General features: G+C 43.3%; 2 protein-coding genes across 10 annotated transcripts in view; one reads left to right on the top strand and one right to left on the bottom strand.

The window, feature by feature from the left end:
* Window positions 1-3420, top strand: part of LOC110502010 (sushi-repeat-containing protein SRPX) — a 28462-nt gene extending 25042 nt beyond the window's left edge. For all 6 annotated transcript variants that reach the window (XM_021579903.3, XM_021579904.3, XM_090215780.1 and 3 more), the window contains 3 exons: window positions 1173-1306; window positions 2188-2309; window positions 2430-3420. In XM_021579903.3, the coding sequence (XP_021435578.1) occupies window positions 1173-1306; window positions 2188-2309; window positions 2430-2610 (437 nt within the window). In that variant the 3' untranslated portion in view covers window positions 2611-3420. The remainder of the gene's footprint in view (window positions 1-1172; window positions 1307-2187; window positions 2310-2429) is intronic.
* Window positions 3421-3592: 172 nt separating this feature from the next.
* The window catches only part of LOC110502003 (synaptotagmin-like protein 5), a 65586-nt gene continuing 42957 nt past the window's right edge, over window positions 3593-26221 (bottom strand). For 2 of the 4 annotated variants that reach the window (XM_021579887.3, XM_021579888.3), the window contains 15 exons: window positions 25786-26001; window positions 25286-25528; window positions 23235-23396; window positions 18327-18444; window positions 17831-17975; window positions 17033-17130; window positions 12689-12784; window positions 8575-8643; window positions 7864-8042; window positions 7249-7351; window positions 6767-6928; window positions 6576-6684; window positions 6321-6456; window positions 5753-5961; window positions 3593-5615 (listed from right to left, as the gene is read on the bottom strand). In XM_021579887.3, the coding sequence (XP_021435562.2) occupies window positions 5473-5615; window positions 5753-5961; window positions 6321-6456; window positions 6576-6684; window positions 6767-6928; window positions 7249-7351; window positions 7864-8042; window positions 8575-8643; window positions 12689-12784; window positions 17033-17130; window positions 17831-17975; window positions 18327-18444; window positions 23235-23396; window positions 25286-25528; window positions 25786-26001 (2188 nt within the window). In that variant the 3' untranslated portion in view covers window positions 3593-5472. The remainder of the gene's footprint in view (window positions 5616-5752; window positions 5962-6320; window positions 6457-6575; window positions 6685-6766; window positions 6929-7248; window positions 7352-7863; window positions 8043-8574; window positions 8644-12688; window positions 12785-17032; window positions 17131-17830; window positions 17976-18326; window positions 18445-23234; window positions 23397-25285; window positions 25529-25785; window positions 26002-26221) is intronic. The other 2 variants (XM_090215770.1, XM_090215771.1) reach the window with 1 other exon arrangement.

Genomic DNA, 26221 nt, shown 5'->3' with positions numbered 1-26221 from the left:
GATATAGGACTCGTTTTACTGTGGATATAGATACTTTTGTTCCTGCTTCCTCCAGCATCTTCACAAGGTCCTTTGCAGTTGTTCTGGGATTGATTTGCACTTTTCGCACACCAAAGTACGTTCATCTCTAGGAGACAGAACGTGTCTCCTTCCTGAGCGGTATGATGGCTGCGTGGTCCCATGATGTTTATACTTGCGTACTATTGTTTGTACAGATGAACGTGGTACCTTCAGGCATTTGGAAATTGCTCCCAAGGATGAACCAGAATTGTGGAGGTCTTGGCTGATTTCTTTAGATTTTACTATGATGTTATGCAAAGAGGCACTGAGTTTGAAGGTAGACCTTGAAATACATCCACAGGTACACCTCAAATTGACTCAAATTATGTAAATTAGCCTAATAGAAGCTTCTAAAGCCATGACATATTTTTCTGGAAATTTCCAAGCTGGTTAAAGGCAAAGTCAACTTAGTGTATGTAAACTTCTGACCCACTGGAATTGTGATACAGTGAATTATAAGTGAAATAATCTGTCTGTAAACAATTGTTGGAAAAATTACTTGTCATGCACAAAGTAGATGTCCTAACTGACTTGCCAAAACTATAGTTTGTTAACAAGACATTTGTGGAGTGGTTGAAAAACTAGTTTTATTGACTCCAACATAAGTGTATGTAAACGTTTGACTTCAACTGTACATTACACATCCACCATGCTGTGTGTTTAGCAGCATTGAAGTTGTGATCAGGGGTGCTGAGGGGTTCGCTGGAGGTGAAAACAGGGATGTCTCCCTCGGCCAGGGTGGGCTGTCGATCGATCACAGAGATCCAGCAGATCAATACCGCCTGCTCTGACATCGACCAGCACTGTCTGTGACACATACTTAAGTGGATTATTGTCTAATAGAAGAGACAGTATTATACTGCTATCATATTTTAAAATACAGTGACACTCCATATAGCACTTCTGATATATGCTGTGGAAGGAACAAGTCATAGCAAACTTTATAGCAACAAGACCAGTAAAGACAAGTAAAACAGAGCAATGAAATTAACATTTTGAGTTTTTTTGGGCAATTGCAAATCAAGTTACATTATTTGCTTTCATAGAATGTGATGATGTGATATGTTGCAATGATGTAGTGTTTTATTATGTCATAACATGTTTTGTCACAGCTATGAACATCAACGTGGGGGTGCGTACAGCCTCAGGTCTGCTGGACCAGTTCTATGAGAAACGACGCCTCCTCATCATTTCTGCTCCCACAGCTGCCAATCATTACTACAGGTTCCAAATGACTAATCTACAGGTGAGGGAGTAGGAGGGAAGGATGGAGGGAGGGAGAGGGAGGGGAGAAAGGCAGAGCGTGAGGAAAGAGAGAGACCGAGTGGTGGAGTAGGTCAAGTTGTCTGTGGTTCTGCTGATGGGGTGTGTAGTTTCTGGTAAACAGAGAAAATGTCACCGCGCAGCATAAACAATGCCGGTGTGCTCTGTAAATTCAGGCTATTCTGGGTTTGGATGATTTTCTGCCTGTCAAAAGATATTAAAAGGGAGCAGCCTTTAAAAAGCTTGACCTTTAAAGTGTCAGGAAAGAGGTGACTCTTGTCATACGCGGTGAGTCATTACAACCTCGCCTTTAAAGGTCCAATGCAGCCAATTTCATCTCGTTATCAAATCCTTTATGGGAAACAATTAAGTACCTTACTGTGATTGTTTTCAATTAAAATGGTCTAAAAGAGCAATTTCTAAAGCAAGAATAGTACGAGGACTGTCTGGGAGTGGTCTGAGTGGGGAAGGTAAAACTAGCTGTTAGCGAGAGGTTTGGAACTCTCTCTCTTATTGGTCTATTAACTAATTTACCGCCTGGTGATGTCACCAAAACTCAATCTCACTCAAGTAGGCTGAAATTTCAGGCAGTCTTTTCAAACACCTCTTACACTACAAGGGCATTTTCACAATTTCACAGTATTATTCCAACTTCATAGTGTGGAAATATATATAAAAAAACAGAATGTTTTTTCATGTTTTTTACTGCACTGGGCCTTTAACAGGCCAGGTGATGGATTCTGTGAACTTTGTTGACATTACTTGAATTTGTATGTGAGTGCATTTTCATGTTCTGTGCTTGTGTGTACAATGCTATTTGTGTGTTTTTGGTGTGGTTATAATGTAAATGTGTGTGTATTCCAGCATGCCCAGTGTGGTCTGGATCTCAGGCATGTGACGGTGATTGAGCTGGTCGGGATTTACCCGGCACAGATCGGCCGTATCAGCCACAGACTCATCCCCCCAGGGCTGGCTCTACAACTCCGGTACACACACACATACACACACCGTCATCATCATTCATAACAAACCTATAACTCATTCTTCAGACCTACCATTGTGTGTTCAGCCTTGACCTAATGGAAGTGTTGATGTATATTGCCTAGGTTACTGCTCCAGATCTCCCATAATAACTTCAACATGGTGATGATTGACAAGCAGGGGATGGACAAGGAGCGCTACACATATCCCATCACCTCAGCCCAGATCTTCACCACCATTGACACCTGGCAGGGACGCATGGATGAGATGGTGCTGCAGCAGGAGGCAGGCCACACCTGCCAGTAGTACAACGCCTCAACAACACCCCTCACTAACACCCCCACCCCAACACCATCTCCCCAAAAAAGCCCACCATTCCCAATTGTACTCCTCAACGCACCCTATTTCCTTCACCCTATGGACAGTCCTTCTCACCCCCTCAATATCCCTCCAAGTCAATAATTAAACCCTACCGTTGCTTAATATTACTTCCTGAACCCAACTCCCATCCTCCAGTTCCCCATAGCAGACCACAGCTAGTTAACGTATCCATCAATAAGTCATTGAACCCTCTATTTCCCACCAATGTGATGTCTTTCAGTTGAAGTGCCATTCTAATTGTAAGAAGACAGGGGGTTCAATAGTCACTACTAAGTATGAATCATTAGTATCGGAATGTCTGATTGGAGTTTGGAGCTGTGGAGCATTGGGACCAGGCTAATTAGAATGGAAATATAACTCACTTTCATCACTGCATCCTACAGCAGTTAGAGGTCCTGGGCAGAGTGGGTCATCACAATCATATTGATTCTTGTACTCGTCAGTCTTGTTTTTTGTTTGTTTTTTAAAGCTTGGACACATTTTACTATTATTATGATGTTTTGTATAATAACTATTTTCTTTTTTTTTAAGATATGAAACTGGAAAAATCCTTTAGCTGTTTTATATTTATGTTTCTCAATTCTGGTAGCAGTGTTTTAATTAGGACATTAATAATAAGCACTCGGGAATGTGTGTGTGTGTGTGATGTGACAGCCAGTGATGCTGGTCCATCAGTACACTGCTGTTCGTTCCCTTTGATTTCACACAACCATGATTAAATAGCCCTCTTAAAAAGAGTGACCTCGTCCTTCTGTTGTTACAGTTAGAACCAGAACTATGTTTTACGACAGTCTAGTTTAACGCTCAGGAGAGATGGCTGCTGTGTGAATGCCAACACACACACGTGCACACACACACACACTGACCCGGTCAGACACGCTCAGAAAGTCTGTTCTAAACATAGAGATCTGATCTGTGTGGTTTATTACTTCAAAATATTCTGATAACACATTGCAATCAAAAGAAGAGATGGATTCAGTCACATTCTAAAGTCAAATCAATCTAGTTTTGAAATGAGAGGACATTAAAACAGAGACCGTAACATGCTGTTAGACACGTCTTGTGTTTCTTCAGTAGCAGCAGGGTATTGCGCACAACTCATCTATACAGTAAATGCCATTTTAATAGTATCATTATTATTATGCACTTTTCAATGGTTGTTGAGCATAACAGAAACTTAGACAATGGCGAATGTGCAGACTTGTCATTCCACAGAAAGAATGGCACCACACTAGGATATGACTGTATACAGAGACATAGTCTGCGGTCAAATGGTACCCCATTCCATTTCCATTTATTTTCATTTAGCAGACGCTCTTATCCAGAGTAACTTACAGGAGCAATTAGGGTTAAGTGCCTTGCTCAAGGGGACATCGACAGATTTTTCACCTCAGCGATTCGAACCAGCGACCTTTGATTACTGGCCCATTCTCTTTATAGTGCTCTACAAGTGCACTTTAAAGGGAAAAGGTTACCATTTGGGACGCATGCCAAGACACCGGAACCCTTTACGGGGGGATACTAGAAGTGTTATTACTCATCCAGGGAGGTTACAAGGACCGAGGGGTCACAGTGGCCTGAGTTACAGGGACAGACACTCTGACAGATGTGCTTTATTCAATGAGTCACAGACAGAGGGTGGACTGGACACTGACTCATCGTGGAACATGCAATCCTCCTCCCATCTCCTCAAGGCTCCTGGGGCAAAACATTTCCAGTGTTGCAGATAGAACTGCCCTGACTCTCTATTCCACATTTGACACAATACATTTTGATCAGCAATTTGGTGCTGATAGATCTCTGGTTAGATTTCCGCCTTCATCTGTTTCCACACAAGTTAGGTCCAAAAACGTCTGTTGATGAAGTGAGTATTGTTTGTGCTGTTCTACTCTTAAAATGTGCTTTATCAAGACAACAGTAAAACTATTGGTGCGTTCAAGATCAGTTACAATGCAATTGTGCAACAATTTGAAACAGGTGATTATCAGTTCAGAATGTTGCATAATACAATTATTGCATGAAACATCTCAGTCTTGAACATACCCTAATTGTCATTGTACAGTATTCTATTGGAATGTTTAAATCTCCTCAGCAATGCAACAAACCCAAAGTGCCTTTGGAGTAGTTACCTTATGAGAGTAGGTAGAGGCTATCCTGAACCACTGATACAGGGTCAGATATGTTAACTTCCCACTAATGGTTATAGTTAGGAGCAGGTCAAGACAATCTGATCCTACATCTGGGAATAAGGACAACTTCTAACTCGTGGTCTCATCACAGGGAGAGGAGAGTGTTGTAAATAAACTACAGAGACAAGGACAGGTTCCCCCACACACCCATAATGTATGTGCATAGTGGAAACCAGGAGTCAGATCAGATCATACAATGGCACGTGCTTGTTCATTATGTTACATATATGTCAATGTACAGCGGTATTAGTAGTTGTTGTAGCAGTGCTTGGTCTTGGCTGGATGCTTTGGAGGGCAGGGTGTGTGTGTGTAAGGCATGACTGGTTGTCCACTTAACCAGGTAGAGGGCCACGAACCCCAGTGCAGGATCAGGGTGGCTCAGTGGTTTGGGTTCAAAGTTCAGGAAGTGGGGTGATGTCATCAGCTCTTTATTGCGGGGATAGAGCAAGGCCATGGAGCACTCTCAACCTCTGTCCCTCTCTTTTGTTCATTTTATTTCCCTCTTTCTTAACTTCCACTTTTTCTCCCCTCTCTGATACCTTTCTGTTTCCCCTCTGTCTTTCCAACTGCCTCTCTCCTTTTTCTCCCTCCCGCCATGTCATGTGTTGTGCTTGCACATGCTGGACCTCAGCATCAGTGTGCACTCCTGGGGGACCTCTGGGTTGTCAATCATGCGTTGCCATAGCCGCTGTTCCTCTCCGTATGAGTCCATCCAGTCCACCTGGTTCCCATAGCTCTGGTCTGGAGGGAGACAATAGGTCATCACTATCTGTTCCATACACTCCATATCCCTACAGCATTATGCTGACTGAATATGCTACAAATCACCCTAAACCTCTGAGAGGAGAAAGAGAAAATAATTGAAAAGACAGACAGACCTGTCCCTCCGTTGAGTCGGACTCCCCCCAGGAAGACGTTGCTGGCCAGAGCCTCCTTGTCCCAGACGGTGAGCTCCAGACACACATTGTTCAGGTCTCCGGCCTGTAGGCCACAGTAGGTAAAGGTGTGGTTCCACTGGGGGTTGACCGTGCGACGCAACACCGCCGTCTTGTGCTTGGTGGACTTACTGTTGTCAGGGAGCAGGTACCTGGACAGATGGGGAGACAGGAAACAAGAAATACAAAACTGTCAGAGGAATATTTAACTAGGCAAGTCAGATAAGAACAAATTCTTATTTACAATGACGGCCTACCCCGGCCAAACCTGGACGACGCTGGGCCAATTGTGCGGCGCCCTATGGGACTCCCAATCACAGCTGGTTGCGTTACAGCCTGGAATTTAACCAGGGTCTGTAGTGTACCTCTAGTGCTGAGATGCAGTGCCTTAGACTGCTGCGCCACTCGAGACCCATTGAATAGGAAGAAGGTAGATAGTAGGTCCTAGAAATGTAGGCTGATTGAAATAAATGGGTCTCCACATGAAACTAAATGGGTGCACCCGTCTCACCCTTTCACAAAGGGGTCCGAGGTGCCTCCAGACTTGACAGCGGTCAGGTTCTTGGCCTCCTTGACCAGCAGCTCCACCATTCCTCCTTTGGGCAGCTTGATGCTGGTCTTCTTTCCTTTCAGAAAGCCTTTCTTCACTGAGAGGAGGAGAGGACGAAAGGGTTCCGTTTAGCAACATCTTTAGTCAATTAGTTGAATCAGGTGTGTTAGTGCTGGGCTGGGGGCAGATAAAACAGAGGGGGTAATTGTGGAGTACCTTGGACCTGGTCCAGGGGTAGCATGAGGTTCTTCTCTGCAGGGATGTACTTAAGAACGACGGTTAGCTCCCCTTTATACTGGAGCGTGGAGTCCATTCTACTGTCCAGCTGCACATAGAACAAACATACTGTACTTACAGCATTTATGACTTACATACAGTATAAATCCACACATCTAAACACAGGATACCTTGGGTTGCAGAGAGTACCACTCCTCCATGTTAGTGTCAAACTCCCAGGAGTCAAAGGTCAGCTCCACCTCCCCAAGGAAGCTGTTGTGACCGAAGCGGTCGTGGTGCCACACAGACAGCTGCAATGTCCGCGTCTCCAACTGGGAGTGGCTGATCACATACTACACAGCACAGCACAGGTGAGAGAGACGGATGGAGAGTAGGACTGAGTACCAAAACTAATTTCCTGCCGATGCTCATACAGGAATACAACACGCACACCAGGGCCTTGATGTAGGCTGAAACACTAGGTATGGTGGTGCAGGTTAATGAAAGCTTCATTTCTTTAAATATGAACACCTGCTGCCTGTCACTAGTATTGACACACACTCTTTCTTCAGGCAACGATACACATTCTCATGACCACAAAAACAAACTCATTACATTTTACTGTCTCCCAAGACATACACATTTTCATACGTGCACACAAACACTTCCTTACCCTAAGGTTCTCATTGAACACAGGGTTGATTGTGTTGGTCTTGATGCTGGTCTTCCTCTTGCTCTGGCGAGACTTGTCTGGGAGAAGGTAAGCCTTCACATAGCTGCCAATGGAAGATACAGTCATTCAGCCACACTCCAGAGGAGGACATGCATGCAGGGATCCATATGATCACCCCAGGGCTTCACTAGGGTTACTCTATCATACCATGACTGTCACAGTCATTGTGGGTCATGGTGAGTTCACACTTCAGTCATGGATTGGTTCAAGTTGAGCTGATGGTCAGTGACTGTGATAATGTAGTGTTTGTGTAAGCATACACTCTTTAGAATAAGGTTTCCAAAAGGGTTCTGTGGCTGTCCCCATAGGATAACCTTTTTTGGTACCATGTAAGACTCTTTTTGGCTCTATTTGGTTCTATGTAGAACCATCTGTGGAAAGGAATCTACATGGAACCCAAAAGGGTTCTACTAGGAACCAAAAGGGTTCTACCTGGAACCAAAAAGGGTTCTTTAAAGGGTTCTCCTGTCGGGACAGCCAAAGAACCCTTTTTTGGTTCTAGATAGCACCTTTTCTTCTTAGAGTGTAGGTTCTTCAGTGTGTGTGTGCCCTTACGCGTCTGTGCGTTGCTTCCTCTCATCCCCAGTGGCCAGGTTGCGACACTCCTTCACCAGGACATTGAGAGCGCCTGTCTTATAGCTGTAGCTGATGTTCAACAGCAGCTCCCCACTCACATTGGCGTTGCCATAGTCACCGGTCTCACTGTACATACTCATCATACTGTTCAGACTGCTCTGTGAGGGGAAGAGGAGGGGAGAGGGGGCAAGAGAAGGGGAGAAAGGGTAGATAGAATAGAGAAGATGGGTAGTGAGAGAGCAAGTGAGGGGTACGAGACAGCAAAATTAGTACAATAGTGTAATAGAAGGGGGAAATGGGAGAGGAAAAGAACAGAATGGAGAAAAGAGAAGTAGAGGATTGGGGTAGAGAATCAGAACAGATGAGGGTGAGAGAAGAGGACAGTCAGAGCAGGGGGGAACTTTAAAAAGAAGTAGAGGGAAAAGGAGGAGAGAGTAAGACAGATGTAGGCCTAGATAGCCTTTAGTCTTTCTGAAGGTAAAAATGCAGAATGGACAGATTGCGTCATTTGATGTGAGATGTATCTGGCAGGTGAATGTAATATCCTAATGATGATCTAATTCATGTCATAGAAGGAGCCCGTATGAGTGGCAGCGATTGGAGCAGAGCGGCACAGCTTGGTGGAAATATATTCACAATAAGTGGGACGCACACATGCAAGCATGCACACACAAGGAGGCAAGGACTCACAGTCTCTGCGTCCGAGTCGCCAGGGAGACTGAGGTAGCCCCATTTCCTCTCTGATCCAGGAGTAGAAGACTAGCAGCCAGAAGAAGAATAGACCCAGAGCCAGCAGTGGGACGAGGAGACGGAGAGAGGAGGGAAGAGAGGTGATACATGTGAAAGTGTAAATAGGACAGAGACAAGAGGAAAGACCCTAAGTACAAGAGCAGAAACTCCAGACACCCCATCACCAGATGCTGTGACAAAACAGAATCTAGCAGGGTTGCCATGGTGTTTATCAGATGAAGTAGGAACTGATTTGATCTCCTCCGGGGATAACATGAATAAACAGGGATGGACAAAGCAGGCTGACAACACCAGTAAATATCAAAGGCAACTACAGGTGCTTGGCCCAAAGGAACAGGTCCAGGTAGAGCAGTGGATACAATGAGAAGCAGCCTTTCTGGGCCTCAGTTATGGTTTATTTATTTAACTAGGCAAGTCAGTTAAGAACATATTCTTATTCACAATGACAGCCTACCCCGGACAATACTGTGCCAATTGTGCACGGCCCTATGGGACTCCCAATCACAGCCAGAAGTGATGCAGCCTGGATTTGAACCAGGGACTACAGTGACACCACTTGCACTGAGATGCAGTGCCTTAGACCGCAGCGCCATTTCGGGCACATTATAGAAATAATTGTTGCTGTAGATATCTATTTTGTGTGTGTATGTGTGTGTGTTTCCCTCATCCACCCCGATCTATCCCTAGTACAGCCATCAAACATTGTGTTCTATTCATACATTTTCGAGTAGGGAGATTCACAGAAGCCAGTCACCATTCATCTGAATAATCTCCTTAATCATGGCTCTCCACCTCTGCTGTTATTGAGAGCAGATCCCACTGCCAGAATTAATGCTGTTAACCATGTCTGGGGTGAAATCATAAATGTCAGACAGGCAGGGGATGCGTGTCTCTTGTTAACATAGCAATGTCTCAGAATAACACTGAGGGGGTTTCAGTGGCGTAAATACGTAGATAAGCCAGCAATGACAGTACATAGATAATTGGTTAGTGTAACCTAGTGTTGATTTTTCAGTGTAACATTTATTGTGTTGATTCAGGTGTTAAATGAACTCTGTTATTGTTACATTAACACGTATTGGTGTAAAAGAACCCCAGTGTTGGTGTTAATAAGCAGTGTTAAACCAAATCTGGTTTACTTCAAATATCATCCAGTTTCATGAAAAACATTTTGATTGTGCATGACCTTCAACACTGAAAAGTGTGGACCTGTATAGACACTGGACCAGTGTTAAAAGTGACACTCTCTGTGTTGATCTAACACTGAAGAATTTGCTGTGTATGTCCTTATACTTTAAGTGATGTATATTAAGCCGGTATTGAAAAGAATCAACCAATCGTGTCCTTTATTATCTCGGTGGCAAAATGTGTTATGAGAAAATAAATGTAAATATTGTGAAGCCAGGCATACATACACTACCGGTCCAAAGTTTTAGAACATCTACTCGTTCAAGGGTTTTTATTTTTACGATTTTATACATTGTAGATTAATAATGAAGACATCAAAACTATGAAATAACACATGGAATCATGTAGTGACCAAGCAAGTGTTAAACAAATCAAAATATATTTTCTATTTGAGATTCTTCAAATAGCCACCCTTTGCCTTGATGAGAGCTTTGCAAACTCTTGGCATTCTCTCAAACAGCTTCACCTGGAATGCTTTTCCAACAGTCTTGAAGGAGCACTTGTTGGCTCTATTTCCTTCACTCTGCGGTCCGACTCATCCCAAATCATCTCAATTTGGTTGAGGTCAGGGGATTGTGGAGGCCAGGTCATCTGATGCAGCACTCAATCACTCTTCTTCTTGGTCAAATAGCCCTTACACATCCTGGAGGTGTGTTGGGTCATTGTCCTGATGAAAAACAAATAATAGTCCCACTAAGCCCAAACCAGATGGGATGGTGTATTGCTGAGATAGCCATGCTGGTTGTAACCTTTATTTACCTAGGCAAGTCAGTTAAGAACAAATTCTTATTTACAATGACAGCCTACTGGGGAACAGTGGGTTAACTGCATTGTTCAGGGGCAGAACGACAGATTTGTACCTTGCCAACACTCTAATCAATGGGCTACCTTGAATTCTAAATCAATCACAGCAAAGCACCCCCCACATCATAACACCTCCTCCTCCATGCTTTACAGTGGGAAATACACATGCGGAGATCAACCGTTCAACTATTCTGCGTCTCACAAAGACACATCGGTTGGAACCAAAAATCTCACATTTGGACTCCAGATCAGAGGACAGATTTCCACGAGTCTAATGTCCATTACTCGTGTTTCTTGGCCCAAGCAAGTCTCTTCTTCTCATAGGTGTCTTTTAGTAGTGGTTTCTTTGCAGCAAGTCGACCATGAAGACCTGATTCACACAGTCTCCTCTGAACAGTTGATGTTGAAATGTGTCTGTTACTTGAACTCTGAAGCATTTACTTGGGCTGCAATTTCTGAGGCTGGTAACTAATGAACTTATCCTCTGCAGCAGAGGTAACTCTGGGTCTTCCTTTCCTGTGGTGGTCCTCATGAGAGACAGTTTCATCATAGTGCTTGATGGTTTTTGCGACTGCACTTGAAGAAAATTTCAAAGTTCTTGAAATGTTCCATATTGACTGACCTTCATGTCTTAAAGTAATGATGGACTGTCGTTTCTCTTTGCTTATTTGAGCTGTTCTTGCCATAATATGGACTTGGTCTTTTACGGAATGGGGTGATCTTCTGTATACCCCTTTACCTTGTCACAACACAAGTGATTGGTTAAAATGCATTAAGAAGGAAATAAATTCCACAAATTAACTTTTAAGAAGGCACACCTGTTAATTGAAATACATCATACAAGCTGGTTGAGAGAATGCTAAGAGTGTGCAAAGCTGTCAAATCAAATCAAATTTTATTTGTCACATACACATGGTTAGCAGATGTTAATGCGAGTGTAGCGAAATGCTTGTGCTTCTAGTTCCGACAATGCAGTAATAACCAACAAGTAATCTAGCTAACAATTCCAAAACTACTACCTTATAGACACAAGTGTAAGGGGATAAAGAATATGTACATAAAGATATATGAATGAGTGATGGTACAGAGCGGCATAGGCAAGATACAGTAGATGGTATTGAGTACAGTATATACATATGAGATGAGTATGTAAACAAAGTGGCATAGTTAAAGTGGCTAGTGATACATGTATTACATAAAGATGCAGTAGATGATATAGAGTACAGTATATACGTATACATATGAGATGAGTAATGTAGGGTATGTAAACATTATATTAGGTAGCATTGTTTAAAGTGGCTAGTGATATATTTTACATAATTTCCCATCAATTCCCATTATTAAAGTGGCTGGAGTTGAGTCAGTGTCAGTGTGTTGGCAGCAGCCACTCAATGTTAGTGGTGGCTGTTTAACAGTCTGATGGCCTTGAGATAGAAGCTGTTTTTCAGTCTCTCGGTCCCAGCTTTGATGCACCTGTACTGACCTCGCCTTCTGGATGATAGCGGGGTGAACAGGCAGTGGCTCGGGTGGTTGTTGTTGTCCTTGATGATCTTTATCATCATCAAGGCAAAGGGTGGCTATTTGAGGAATGACTCTCAAATTTGATTTGGTTAACACTTTTTTTGGTTACTACATGATTCCACATGTGTTATTTCATAGTTTTGTATTCACTATTATTGTACAATGTAGAAAAGAGTCAAAATAAAGAAAAACCCTTGAATGAGTAGGTGTTCTAAAACGTTCGGCCGGTAGTGTACATATGCTATATATACAGTATATAACAAAAAACCTGTGAGTTCAGACTAATGGGCCTGGCTCCAACAAGTGCTGTGTCTTTATGTGAGCTCTGCTGTGAAGTGTGTTTGTGACACTGCTCTGCTGTTCCTCAGCCCACTGGCCCTTTGACACTGTTCACACTCATCCCTCTTCTTGGGCCCTTTCTGTGTGTGTGTGTGTGTGTGTGTGTGTGTGTGTGTGTGTGTGTGTGTGTGTGTGTGTGTGCCAGAGAAGGACAGAGTAATTGTTTTGAGTGTTGTGTGTTAATGATACCGCAGGGTATTACCGTGGACATAGCGTTGCTCACGCGTCGGCTGGTGGCCTTGCTGTGTGCCGACATCAGAGTATCGATGTCCTCGTCTTTCTCAGCATTATTCAACTCCTGTGGAACACATAAACTATCAGAGGAGACATCAGCCCATTAAATCTCCATGTACATTCTCAGTAAGGAGGCCACACAGTGTCAACCTATCGTATCAGTCTGTTTCCAGTGGCAACTTTAAATTCAATCAGACAGGTCAGGACAGAGTATGTTAATTAGATGACCCACTCATCGCACATGCTGTCTTTGAGATCTTTGCAAGTGTCCGTGCACGTGTGTGAGTGTGTGTACTCACACGTGTAAACAGATCAGACTGTTTATTCAAATGCACACTTACAGTAAATACAGAGGAGTAGTGACCCTAAGCCAGTGGTTAAAATCTTTACCTGCTTCACCACACAGCCTTCAGCCCTGCTCCCCAGCCCTGCTACTGAGCAGGTGTTGATGTGAGCCTACACTCACTAATTAACTCCTAATTGGGATCCTTATTGAAGCTCATATCTCATTCATACAGTTGTGTTAATCAGACCAGACTTGATATGGATAGGATGTATAGATTAGAGCAGGGTTTCCCAAACCCCCCTAGGTGCACGTTTTGGTTTTTGCACTAGCAAAATAACAAACTCATCGTCAAGATTTGATTATTGTAATCAGCTGTGTAGCACTAGGGCAAAACCCAAAATGTGCACCCAGGGGGGAGGGGGGGGGCAAGACCGAGTTTGGGAGACCCTGGATTAGAGGACGTCCACTGTACTGTGCTGTGCACTTTCTGTATGGAGCAAATTCTCCAGTGTTAAATCAACACTGTGAGGGTTAAATTTTGTGTTTTTCAGTGTTTTTTCAGTGTTTATACGGGTCCACACCTTTGAGTGTTAAATTACCACTGTGCTTAGTGCTGACACTGTTACACTTTGTCAGTGTTAGGGAATTAACACTTTCAGTGTTATGCGATAGCACCTCATATAGTATTTTAACACTAGGAAGTGTGTACAGTTTGCACCAATGGTGTTATTGCATAACACTGAATATGTTAATTCCCTAACACTGACAAATTATAACAGCGTCAGCAATAAGCACAGTGTTAATTTAACCCTCAAACGTGTGGGCATGTATAGACACTGACCCAGTGTTACATTTAACACTGTCAGAGTCAAAAATAAAATATTCCCAGTTTAGAGCGTTCTTGATTAATTCTTACTTTTTTTCCCCTATGTTTACTGAAACCGGTCATATTCAGCGAGTGTTGCGCTTTCCTAAATTCATCAGTTATTCTGCACTCTGGCACACAGACGAGAGTGCTCTGAAATCAGAGTAGACAGCCAGAGTGAATTTGCGAACGCAAGAGATATGCTAACTGGACCAAAGTCGTTCAAGTTCTTGCTAGCTAACCAAAAACAACTTTATAAGAGATTTTATTAAAATAGGTTACATTTGACTCAACATTCTGGCGGAACAGACTGATGCACTTCAGTGCATGATTAACATAATTCACCAATACATTTCTTGGTAGTTAAAAAAATATTGCTTCTAGGTGGTAAATAACAGCTGGCCTGGGACATTGTTTTCTGCCTCCATTCAGGATGCACTGTTTCAGTTTCAATGATTCAATATTTTGGACAAAAACGGACGAATGTAACTAAGGCTGGCAATGTCAACACAATCAAACTAGCAAGGGCAATGATCACAAATCAGCCATAACACGGCTCATAGGCTAGCGTATCTATTTATGTATCAAGCTAAAAACACGGAGCCTAATTTGAGCTAGATAGCTAGCTAGCTGCTAGGAGGATGTCATGTCATTGGAGAAGTGGGTGAAGGACTGACTTTTCCCCCTCATATTGTTTTTCGGTGGCTATATACAGCTTGAGATGCAGGTCTCATTTGGTTAGCTTGAATGACTTTTGTCCAGTTAGCATATCTCTTGCATTCACAAATTCACTCTGGCAAAATAACAGATTCATTTAGGAACGTGCAACACCTGCTGAATATGACCGGATTCAATAAATGTAGGTAAAGAAAGTAATAGTTCATCACGAACGCTTTAGATAACATGTAACAGCCTAACCAGCTCTGATAGGGGGACTCTAAAATGGTCAGAGTGAGGTGTTCTCTCATTTGTGTCTGGAAGCACACTGCATGGCTAAAAGTATGTGACAATTGCTCGTCGAACATCTCATTCCAAAATCTTGCTTCCATTCAGCCACAGGAGCATTAGTGAGGTTGGGCACTGATGTTGGGCGATTAGGCCTGGCTCGCAGTCAGCGTTCCAATTCATCCCAAAGGTGTTCGATGGGGTTGAGGTCAGGGCTCTGTGCAGGCCAGTCATGTTCTTCCACACCAATCTTGACAATCCATTTCTGTATGGACCTCACTTTGTGCACGGCGGCATTGTCATGTTGAAACAGGAAAGGGCCGTCCCCAAACTGTTGGCACAAAGTTGGAAGCACAGAATCGTCTAGAATGTCATTGTATGATGTAGCATTAATATTTCTCTTCACTGGAAATAAGGGGCCTAGCCCGAACCATGAAAAACAGCCCGGGCAGGTAGCATTCGGGCAGGTAGTGTTCTCCTGGTAGTGTTCTCCAAACCCAGATTTGTCCATCGGAGTGCCAGATGGTGAAGAGTGATTCATCACTCCAGAGAACCTCTTTCCACTGCTCCAGAGTTCAATGGCAGCGAGCTTTACACCACTCCAGCCGACGCTTGGCATTGCGCAAGGTGATCTTAGGCTTGTGTGTGGCTGCTCGGCCTTGGAAACCCATTTCATGAAGCTCCCAACAAACAGTTATTGTGCTGTCATTGCTTCCAGAAGCAGTTTGGAACTCAGTAGTGAGTGTTGCAACCGAGGACAGACAATTTTTACGCACTACGCGCTGCAGCACTCTGCGGTCCCGTTCTCCGAGCTTGTGTGGCTTAGCACTTCACGCGTTGTTGCTGCTAGACATTTCCACTTCACACTAACAGCACTTACAGTTCACCAGGGCAGCTCTAGCAGGGCAAAAATTTGACTAACTGACTTGTTGGAAAGGTGGCATCCTATGACGGTGCCACCTTGAAAGTCACAGCTCTTCAGTAAGGCCATTCTACTGCCAATGTTTGTCTATGGAGATGCATGGCTATGTGCTCGATTTTATACACCTGTCATCAACGGGTGTGTCTGACATAGCCGAGTCCACTAATTTGAAGTGGAGTCCACATACTTTTGTATATATAGTGTACCACGGCTGTCAGCCAATCAGCATTCAGGGCTTGAACCACCCAGTTTATAATCCTCATTATACAACGGGTGGGTCTAATCCTGGATGTTGATTGGTTAAAACCGCATTCCAGCCAGTATCTATTCCACAAGTTACCACAGGCTAAATCTATTATATTGAAATGGCTATTTACTCTTTTCCATCTTATGTATATATATATATATATATACAGTGGGGCAAAAAGTATTTAGTCAGCCACCAATTGTGCAGGTTCTCCCACTTAAAAAGATGAGAGAGGCCTGTAATTTTCATCATAGGTACACTTCAACTGTGACAGACAAAATGAGAAAAGAAATCACATTGTAGGATTTTTAATGAATTTATTTGCAAATTATGGTGGAAAATAAGTATTTGGTCAATAACAAAACTTTATCGCAATACTTTGTTATATACTCTTTGTTGGAAATGACAGAGGTCAAGCGTTTTCTGTAAGTCTTCACAAGGTTTTCACACACACTTGCTGGTATTTTGGCCCATTCCTCCATGCAGATCTCCTCTAGAGCAGTGATGTTTTGGGGCTGTTGCTGGGCAACACGGACTTTCAACTCCCTCCAAAGATTTTCTATGGGGTTGAGATCTGGAGACTGGCTAGTCCACTCCAGGACCTTGAAATGCTTCTTACGAAGCCACTCCTTCGTTGCCCGGGTGGTGTGTTTGTGATCATTGTCATGCTGAAAGACCCAGCCACGTTTCATCTTCAATGCCCTTGCTGATGGAAGGAGGTTTTCACTTAAAATCTCACGATACATGGCCCCATTCATTCTTTCCTTTACACGGATCAGTCGTCCTGGTCCCTTTGCAGAAAAACAGCCCCAAAGCATGATGTTTCCACCCCCATGCTTCACAGTAGGTATGGTGTTCTTTGGATGCAACTCTGCATTCTTTGTCCTCCAAACACGACGAGTTGTTTTTACCAAAAAGTTATATTTTGGTTTCATCTGACCATATGACATTCTCCCAATCTTCTTCTGGATCATCCAAATGCTGTCTGTCTGTCTGTCTGTCTGTCTGTCTGTCTGTCTGTCTGTCTGTCTGTACGTACGTACGTACCGGTTCATTGAGCCCAGGGACAGAGTGGCTCCTCAGACTGAGGGCCTCATCACTGGCAGAACCAGGAACAGACAGGTCCACCTCAGAACGACTACGATCTAGAGAAAGAGAGAGATGAGAGGAGGGAGTGACAAGGTATTACCTTCCCACAGCCACACATAGAAACAGTTCTCCTCAGTACTGTCACAGCCATGCTTAATGACACTAATTGGAGTTGTTATGAAATGCTAATATGTGACAGAGCGCCATATGCTGCTACAACAGCCGGCTGTTACTGGATGAGATGAGAAAGGTGTCTGAGTAGAGAAAGGGGGAAATAGAGAAAGGGAGGAGAGAGGAAACGTAGAGAGGGAGACAATGAGAAACAAGAAAAGGAGAGTGTGTGTGAGCGTAAAAGAGCAATCGAGAGAGAAAAAGAGGAAGAGAGGAGTGAGAGAGTGAGAGAAAGAGGAAGAGAGGAGTGCGAGAGAGAGAGAGAGAGAGAGAGAGAGAAAGAGAGAGAGAGAGAGAGAGTGAGAGCAACATAAAAGTGCTTACAACCCTCCCTGACGATCGAAGGACTTGGCTCCAAAGCTCCCAATCTAATAGAACACCTCCTAACCTTCTGAAACACCTCCATAAAAACTATGATATTAAAGGCTTCATCTTCATCTTCTTTATGCTCCCCTATCAGATTAAATCTCAGGAAACAAGTAATTTAATTTGTTATTTGGGGTTTGTGAAACAGAGAGATTCCTGTCTCTCTCTATAGGTGTTCACATACACACATGGTGGAGGACTGTGTTGTCATGATGATACCTGAAGACACGGAGGCCCTGGAGACAGCGATGGTGGGGGTGGCGGTACCAGGCTCCATCCTGCCATGCCTGGTGACGGTTTCGGCCATCTTGTCAAAGACGCTGTCGCTGGAGTGGAAACTAGCCACGCTCTCTGCTCCGTCCGGCTACACACACATATACAGACACACACACAGAGGTGTGTTAAAAATCACATATTCTATGAGCGTGTTTGTGTTTATTTAACCTATATTTAACTAGGCAAGTCAGTTAAGAACCAATTCTTATTTATAATGACGGTCTACCCTGGCCAAACCCTAACCCGGAAGACACTGGGCCAATTGTGCTCCGCCCTATGGGACTCCCAATCATGGCCGGTTGTGATACAGCCTGGAATCAAACCAGGGTCTGTAGTGATGCCTCTAGCAGTGAGATGCAGTGCCTTAGACCGCTGCACCACTCGGGAGCCTATGAGAGCATGAAACTGTGTTATTGTGTGTATTTGTTGGGTTGCTGACCCTGACCCTCCTGGTCTTGCTGCTGGGTGTAGGGGACCTGTCCCTCTCCAGGGTTTGGGAGCGCAGGCTGTTGGGTACAGTAGGGAACCCTAAGGTCTCCAGAGCCACAGCACTGCCCCTGAGGAAAACACAGAATACAAACCATCACATTACACATCATACACACTGGAATAACACACATGAGATTCTGATGATTCGGGTTAGGTTTTGATCAGGGTGTGAACATGAAGCAAAGGTTTGGGTTTGGGTTATGGCTGGGGCTGTGGCCGTGGCGGACACAACATTTTGTTAGCCGGTGATTGTCAAGCAAATAACTTTTGGTCTCATGGTAATTGTCTGTTAATTAACATAAACATATTTAGCATCTCCTGGCTTCCATACATAGCCTACAAGCCACTGATGCAGACCTTTGGAACATCTATTTAAAAAGTCTAATAAATCCATGTAATATAGTCTACACCTTCACAATAAATCCATGATTTATTTTAGACAGGTCTAAAGCAGCATGATATGAAGGAAATGTAGTCCATTTCAGAAGAACAGAATAGCATACTGAGTTGTCCTTATGTTAGGTCCTGATCTGGCTATGCCAAATGGCTGTGGGCTACACTAGTTCATTTAGCAGACAAGATTTGCTTAGAATTCTGTGGCATTATTTTATATTATTTTATAGTATGAAGAATACAATTAAACAAAGCTGAATAAAATAGAAGGTATATTTTCTCTAAATAATATGAGGAATGTGCACATTCTGTGTTGAGCAATTAAGAAATAGGTACTCCTTATATGCTTAATTTAAAGGTAATGTAACTTTAGTTGTTCTACAAACTTGGGCTATATGTTTTGATTTTTAGTACATTGTAAGGCTGCATGATGTGACTAATGATGATTTGAAAAAAGTAGCTTGAAAGGCATGAGTTCTGCTTAGTTTTTTTGCACAGGCTGTCATTCACAATTTGAGAAGCAGTTGATTATGCCTGAAATTTACCAACGGCATCCCCTTTGTGTGGCCGTAATAAACCCTAAAAAAATCCATGCCTTTGGCAGCCAACCTCCCTGAGTGCTGTGTGATCCAAAGCACCGCTCACTCACAGGCTACAAGTGAAGACAGACACATCAGGGACGCAACTGCGCGCGCCAATATCCAATTCCGAGGTGCATATTGAAGAACTGACCACATTCACTTTGTCAGTAATCAAGATGAGTAGGCCTAATGAACAGCAAGAGCACTAGCCTATGTCAATCTACTATCCCCCATAGTACAACAGTTGACCTATTCTATTCTGTGCGAGAAATAAATATTCCAAACATAGTCTGGGACAATTGTGGGATGCGATCGATCCCAAATGAATACAACCACTAGCATCAAAAAATATTTTACACAATCAAGCTGACGCAACAGATTAGAACATAGCTTAAAATGTTGCTAAACTATTCGGTTATTTCTTCAAGTTATACACGCACCAATGAGCGCACGGCATTAGGCAATAAGCGTGAATGTTCCATTAGCGGGAAAACACCGTTATCAAAAGTGATCGCAAATACAATGTCAAGATCGTCGTCAGGGAAATGACCGGACCAAGGTGCAGCGTGGTGAGCGTACATTTCTTTTCCTTTATTAAGAATGCCACCAACAACCAAACAAGAACCACGACCATGCCACTTCCTCGGGCTATACAGGCCAGTAACAAAGACAACTACCCACAACTAAGGTGGCAAAACAGGCTGCCTAAGTATGATTCCCAATCAGAGACAACGATAGACATCTGCCTCTGATTGGGCACCACACTCGGCCAAACACACAGAAATACAAAACATAGAATGCCCACCCCACATCACACCCTGACCTAACCAAATAGAGAAATAAAACGTCTCTCTAAGGTCAGGGCGTGACATACGATTATGCATGCAATGTTTTTATTGTGAAAGTGCATTTAGGTGAACATTTTCTTCCCCAAACTTGAAACTCACACGCTGATTATATATGCCAGTTAGGCGCTACACCCCTTGTAAAGCAGATTAATGTGTCCCCGTGATAAACAAATTCTATTGACAGAAATCTGATTTTTGAGGTAAGAATAATTATTTTAACAAAATGTATTTTAGTGATGGCTTTGTAGTTCCATTCACCAAACTTATATCATGTTTATAATCAGTCTGTGTAGAGATATTTGATGCAAGTTAGCAATGCTAAAGTTTTAACATTTAGCTCAAATGGAAGCTAGCTAATGGCTGCAAGGGTCAGGGTTAGTTGTAACAACTTGTGAAAAAATGTTACAACTAACCCTGACTAAAACTGGATGTTTTGGTAAATGTTTTATTTTACTTTCAGCATGCCTAGATCATGGAAAAGTAAGACAGACAGGGGAGTACCTCTCCACACTTTGAAAAGAGCATCAAGTGATGTAACAGAGCAGGGGAAATCAATCCGATTGGTTGCAAAGTTGTATGGCATGTGTCATGTGACGCTGTGCAGATTCTGCAGAGAGAAATAGTAGCTGCTGGAGAAGGGGTTGAGCGAACTTGTAGGCTTCTGTAGTGGAGACAAAACATTTTTCTACCCTTCCCAAAAGAATGGCAAGAAGCAAGCCAAAACAAACCACACTGAACAACAACACATTTTTGACTGCCTTCATGACATGTGAACACTGGTGTGGAGGTAATACTTACTGCCTTTATTGTCCCCATGGGGAAATTTTGTTGCAGTGTGGAGGTAATACTTACTGCCTTTATTGTCCCCATGGGGAAATTTTGTTGCAGTGTGGAGGTAATACTTACTGCCTTTATTGTCCCCATGGGGAAATTTTGTTGCAGTGTCATGTACACATTTAAAGTGGCATTTAAATACAAAACAAAATTGACAATACAACTTTCATACCAATAAAAGAAATAAAACATTTTTTAAAGACTAGCCTGCTGGCCTTACGGAGTCAATAGGAATATTAGCCCGAGCTATTTAGGAGGGATACCACATCTGGCACGAATGATTGTCTCATTCTGTTTTTCCTGCTGAGGGGTGCCCTATACCTGCGCCCAGAGGGGAGCAGTTCAAATTCCAGGTACAGGGGGTTGCTTGGCTCTAAAATGATTTTGTGAGCCTTGCAGAGGGCCCTGAGATCTCATCCAGACCTGTCCGTTTGACTCCAAGTACCTTGCTTGCTGTGGTGATAATCCTCACCATATTTCTCTGGCTGACAGTGGCATTGCCAAACCAACAAACAATACAAAAAGTTAAAATACTCTCAATGAAAGATTTGTAAAACAGAGTCAGTATAGTACAATTAACATTAAAAGATCCCAGCTTTTTGAGAAAGTACAGTCTCTGTTGACTCTTTTCTTTAGATCAGGTCTGTGCATTTACTCCTCTGAAGCTTATTGTCCAAGAGGACACCCATACATGTTTATTCCTCTACAATTTCTATATTCTGACCTATGATAGATGTTGCAGAGGTAGGTGTACGCTTCCTGAAGTCTATGCACATCTCTTTGGTCTTAGCTACAATGCTGTTAGTCACGGCAATAGCCCTAGTTATGGCTAGGGTTACTGCTGTAAGTACAATGTATTGGGGTTAGAGTTAGGGAAGGGGTAAGGGTTAAGATTAGAGCTAGGGTTATTGATATAATTACAATGTAATGTAGTTTACGAAAGACCAATCAGGATGGCGGGTCTGAATGCTCGTTTAACTTCATCCAGTCAGCATAACAATTCACTTTGTTTACTATTTTACGGGCATTAGTGGGAGTGAAGACAAACGTATCGTCATCAGCATAACAATTCACTTTGTTTACTATTTTACGGGCATAGTGGGAGTGAAGACAAACGTATCATCATCAGCATAACAATTCACTTTGTTTACTATTTTACGGGCATAGTGGGAGTGAAGACAAACGTATCGTCATCAGCATAACAATTCACTTTGTTTACTATTTTACGGGCATAGTGGGAGTGAAGACAAACGTATCGTCATCAGCATAAAGTATTTCATTCTCCGCTTTCCTATTAGCCCTGTTCGAAATGCCAATCACCTATTTACCTAATAACCTATAAGCACGACAAAATATTGCTCATTCCTCACACTTGCTGTTTAACCTATGGGCTCCCTCTGGCAATTATCACATTCCTCTCTCTCAACCAATGGGAGAAGGCTGCAATTAGGGGCCTTTTCTGATAAAGGCGTTCCTTGATATCAAGCTACACCCATTGATGCTCGCCATTGGTCTGTGGCCTTTCTTTTGCATTGGGGACAACAGCTGTTGCATTGTAGCTAAGCCTAACCCTTTTCTTAACCTCAGTCTCCTAACCTGCGACGCAAATTCACCTAACCTGCTACGTTAATTATCCTAACCTGCTATGTAAACAATTTATGTGTCGAAAAACCATCAGTCTTATAACACCGAAACTGACCATTGACGGGTATCAATGGCCATTTCCTGATATCAGGGAACACCCACATCAAGAAACACCCCGAACTGCGTTCTGAAATTACACCATATTCACCAATGGGCGTAAATCTTTGGATTTATTCATGTCAACTACCTGCCATCACATTATCTGGCACAGAGGATCTTCCCACGGAGACGAGGCCATTCCCGAAACGATTTAATAAATTGTCATATTGCATTCCATCTTTGTTGTCCATTCAGTTAAGCCTGTGCTCAATTGAATTACCATTCAGGGTTAGTACTTTCAATTTAACCAGTGGTCATCAATCATCTAGTCACACCCAATCTCTACAGCTTTAGTTATTGCCTAAAACAGGTGTGCTGCTTTTACCTATCCTGTGACTTCAATTGAGCGTAAATGAAGAAGATGCTGACAATGGAGATGTGCCCAGTGTGCCGGTGTATGTGACAATAAAACCTTTTAAAACATTTTTTAATTGTATGGGTTTGGTGGTTTAGTCTCACCTGTGGGAGTGAGGTGTGGAGCGGGTTGTGGAGCGTGGTGCAGACCGGGCGCTGCGTACGCTGCATGGGTCTGTGTTGGGAACAGGAGGGGACACACTACCACCGTCCGCCTCGTTTTCTGGCTTCAGGCTGGGACGGCTGCCCCTCTTTTCCATCCGCATCCTGGGATTCAACACACAGCTGTTCATTTTACACATCAGCCTGTGGTGTGTGTGATACATCAGTGTGTGTGTGTGTGCACGCGTGTGTGTCGCAGGGTTGGGTACACTCTTAGAAAAAAGGGTTCTTAAGCTGTCCCCATAGGATAACTCTTTTTGGTTTCAGATTTAACATGGAACGAAAAAGGATTCTTCCAAAGGGTTTTTTATTTTTAGCTTTTTATTTCACCTTTATTTAACCAGGTAGGCTAGTTGACCAAGTTCTCATTTGCAACTGCGACTTGGCCAAGATAAAGCATAGCAATTCGACACACACAATAACAGAGTTACACATGAAATAAACATAACACAGTCAATAATACAGTAGAACAAAAGTCTATATCCAGTGAGTGCAAATGAGGTAAGATAAGGGAGTTAGGCAATAAATAGGCCATGGTGGCGACGTAATTACAATATAGCAATTAAAACACTGGAATGGTAATGTGCAAGTAGAGATACTGGGGTGCAAAGGAGCAAGATAAATAAATAAATACACTATGGGGATGAGGTAGGTAGATAGATGGGCTGTTTACAAATGGGCTGTTTACAGGTGCAGTGATCTGTGAGCTACTCTGACAGCTGGTGCTTAAAGCTAGTGAGGGAGATATGAGTCTCCAGCTTCAGAGATTTTTTTTTTTCGCTTTGTTGCGATAAAGGAAGCCAAGTCTAGATTTAATTTTGGATTGGAGATACTTAATGTCTGGAAGGAGAGTCTGGAAGGAGAGTTTACAGTCTAACCAGACACCTAGGTATTTGTAGTTGTCCACATACTGTATTCTAAGTCGGAGCCGTCCAGAGTAGTGATGCTGGACGGGCGAGCTGAATGCGGTCAGTGATCGGTTGAATAGCATACATTTCGTTTTACTTGCATTTAAGAGCATTTGGAGGCCACAGAAGGAGAGTTGTATGGCATTGAAGCTCGTCTGGAGTTTAGTTAACACAGTGTCCAAAGAGGGGCCAGAATGGTGTCGTCTGCATAGAGTTGGATCAGAGAATCACATTGCAAGAGCAACATCATTGATGTATACAGAGAAGAGTCGGCCCGAGGATTGAACCCTGTGGCACCCCCATAGAGACTGCCAGAGGTCCGGACAACAGGCCCTCCGATTTGACTCACTGAACTCTATCAGAGAAGTAGTTGGTGAACCAGGCGAGGCAATCATTTGAGAAACCAAGGCTGTCGAGTTTGCCAATAAGAATGTGGTGATTGACAGAGTCGAAAGCATTGGCCAGGTCGATGAATACGGCTGCACAGTAATGTCTCTTATCGTTTGCGGTTACGATGTCATTTAGGACCTTGAGCGTGGCTGAGGTGCACCCATGACCAGCTCTGAAACTAGATTGCATAGCGGAGAAGGTACAGTGGGATTCGAAATGGTCGGTAATCAGATTACACAAATTACGTAATCATTACGTAATCAGATTAGACAAATTAAGTAGCTGTAATCACCCCAGATGCTGATTACATTTTGGATTACTTAATCAAATATCAATATGATAATGTGATAAATATTTGTCTCCTTGAGAATATTTGTCTCATTGTTGAGTGGCCAGTGGGCCAGGTGTGTCCTGGAAGCCTACTAACCCAACCAGTCAGAATGCAATGGGAAACGCATTCTCTGATGTTGGACCATTCTCCACCTGCCTGTGTCGTGAACTAGTCATCGTATTAAATCTGTGCAGTGATCTTCTCCTGTGTCATTGGCAATTTAATCAATCTGTCATTTGCAACTTGAATTAATCCAGCTCAACCGTGTGTGTGTGTGTGTGTGTGTGTGTGTGTGTGTGTGTGTGTGTGTGTGTGTGTGTGTGTGTGTGTGTGTTTGTGTGTGTGTGTGTGTGTGTGTTTCTCACCCTTTCCCTTTCCTCTTGGCACCATCCACCAGGTTCCATACGGCGCTTCTTCCTGATTTGGACGTGTCAGGCCTCTCAGGTGTGTGGATTGTGTCGCCTGGCGCAGGAGACTTCCTGTGGGGGCTTCCAGCAGGGCTGCTCATGATAGACTGTTTGACAACGTCACTGCTGAGCACCGCACTCTGGTCAAACCGCTTGGACCGCTCCTCCAGGAACCACTCCCCGGTCACTACCTTCAGCTCTCTGTCAACCAGAGACACCATCAGACAAGAACCACTGACCCCTGTACAATAAACTAACCTCCCAACTTTAACCCTGGCTTTAACCGTCTCTAAAGGTGATGTCAAAACGCCCTGAAAAGGATGTCACAGAGCAAATGCAGAGTGATTAAAAACAAATAGGAGGCATCTGTCGCTCATTAAAAAAAACTCACACACTCACACAAAGCCATAACTGTTACTCATGCTAAACCATGGCCTGATGCCTTTGCCCAGACTCACGAGACTTTGGAGCAGATGGAGCACTTCCACTGCTTTCCTTTAGGGGGCATTACTCGGCAGTCGCTGCAGACACGCTGTAGGCACTCCTCACAGAGCTCCCCACGGTCGAAGATCAGGCCCAGGCCCTTCAGGCAGCGGGCACATTGACGCTCCCCAACCTCCTGGGGGCAGTGTGAACCCTTACGCCTGATCTCCACCAGCTCATTCTTCAGCTTCCTACAACAGGGAGAAACAGAGGAAGAACACTTAAGTTTGTCATTGTCACTAATGATTATGACCATGATTGTAGTAGTTGTGATGTTGTGGTCGTATTGTGATTGTAGCGGTAAAGAATAATCATCAGTGGCGACCCGTCATTCAGGACACGTGAGCCCCACCTGTTTTAGCTGGAAAAAAATACAAAAAATAATTTATATAATTTTTTGTTGTTACCTGT

This window comes from Oncorhynchus mykiss, chromosome 22 (assembly GCF_057628025.1).
Source record: "Oncorhynchus mykiss isolate SJ-2025 chromosome 22, ASM5762802v1, whole genome shotgun sequence".
Classification (NCBI taxonomy): Eukaryota; Metazoa; Chordata; class Actinopteri; order Salmoniformes; family Salmonidae; genus Oncorhynchus; species Oncorhynchus mykiss.
Note: the sequence above shows the minus strand (reverse complement) of the source record. Positions and strands in the feature narration are given on the sequence as shown.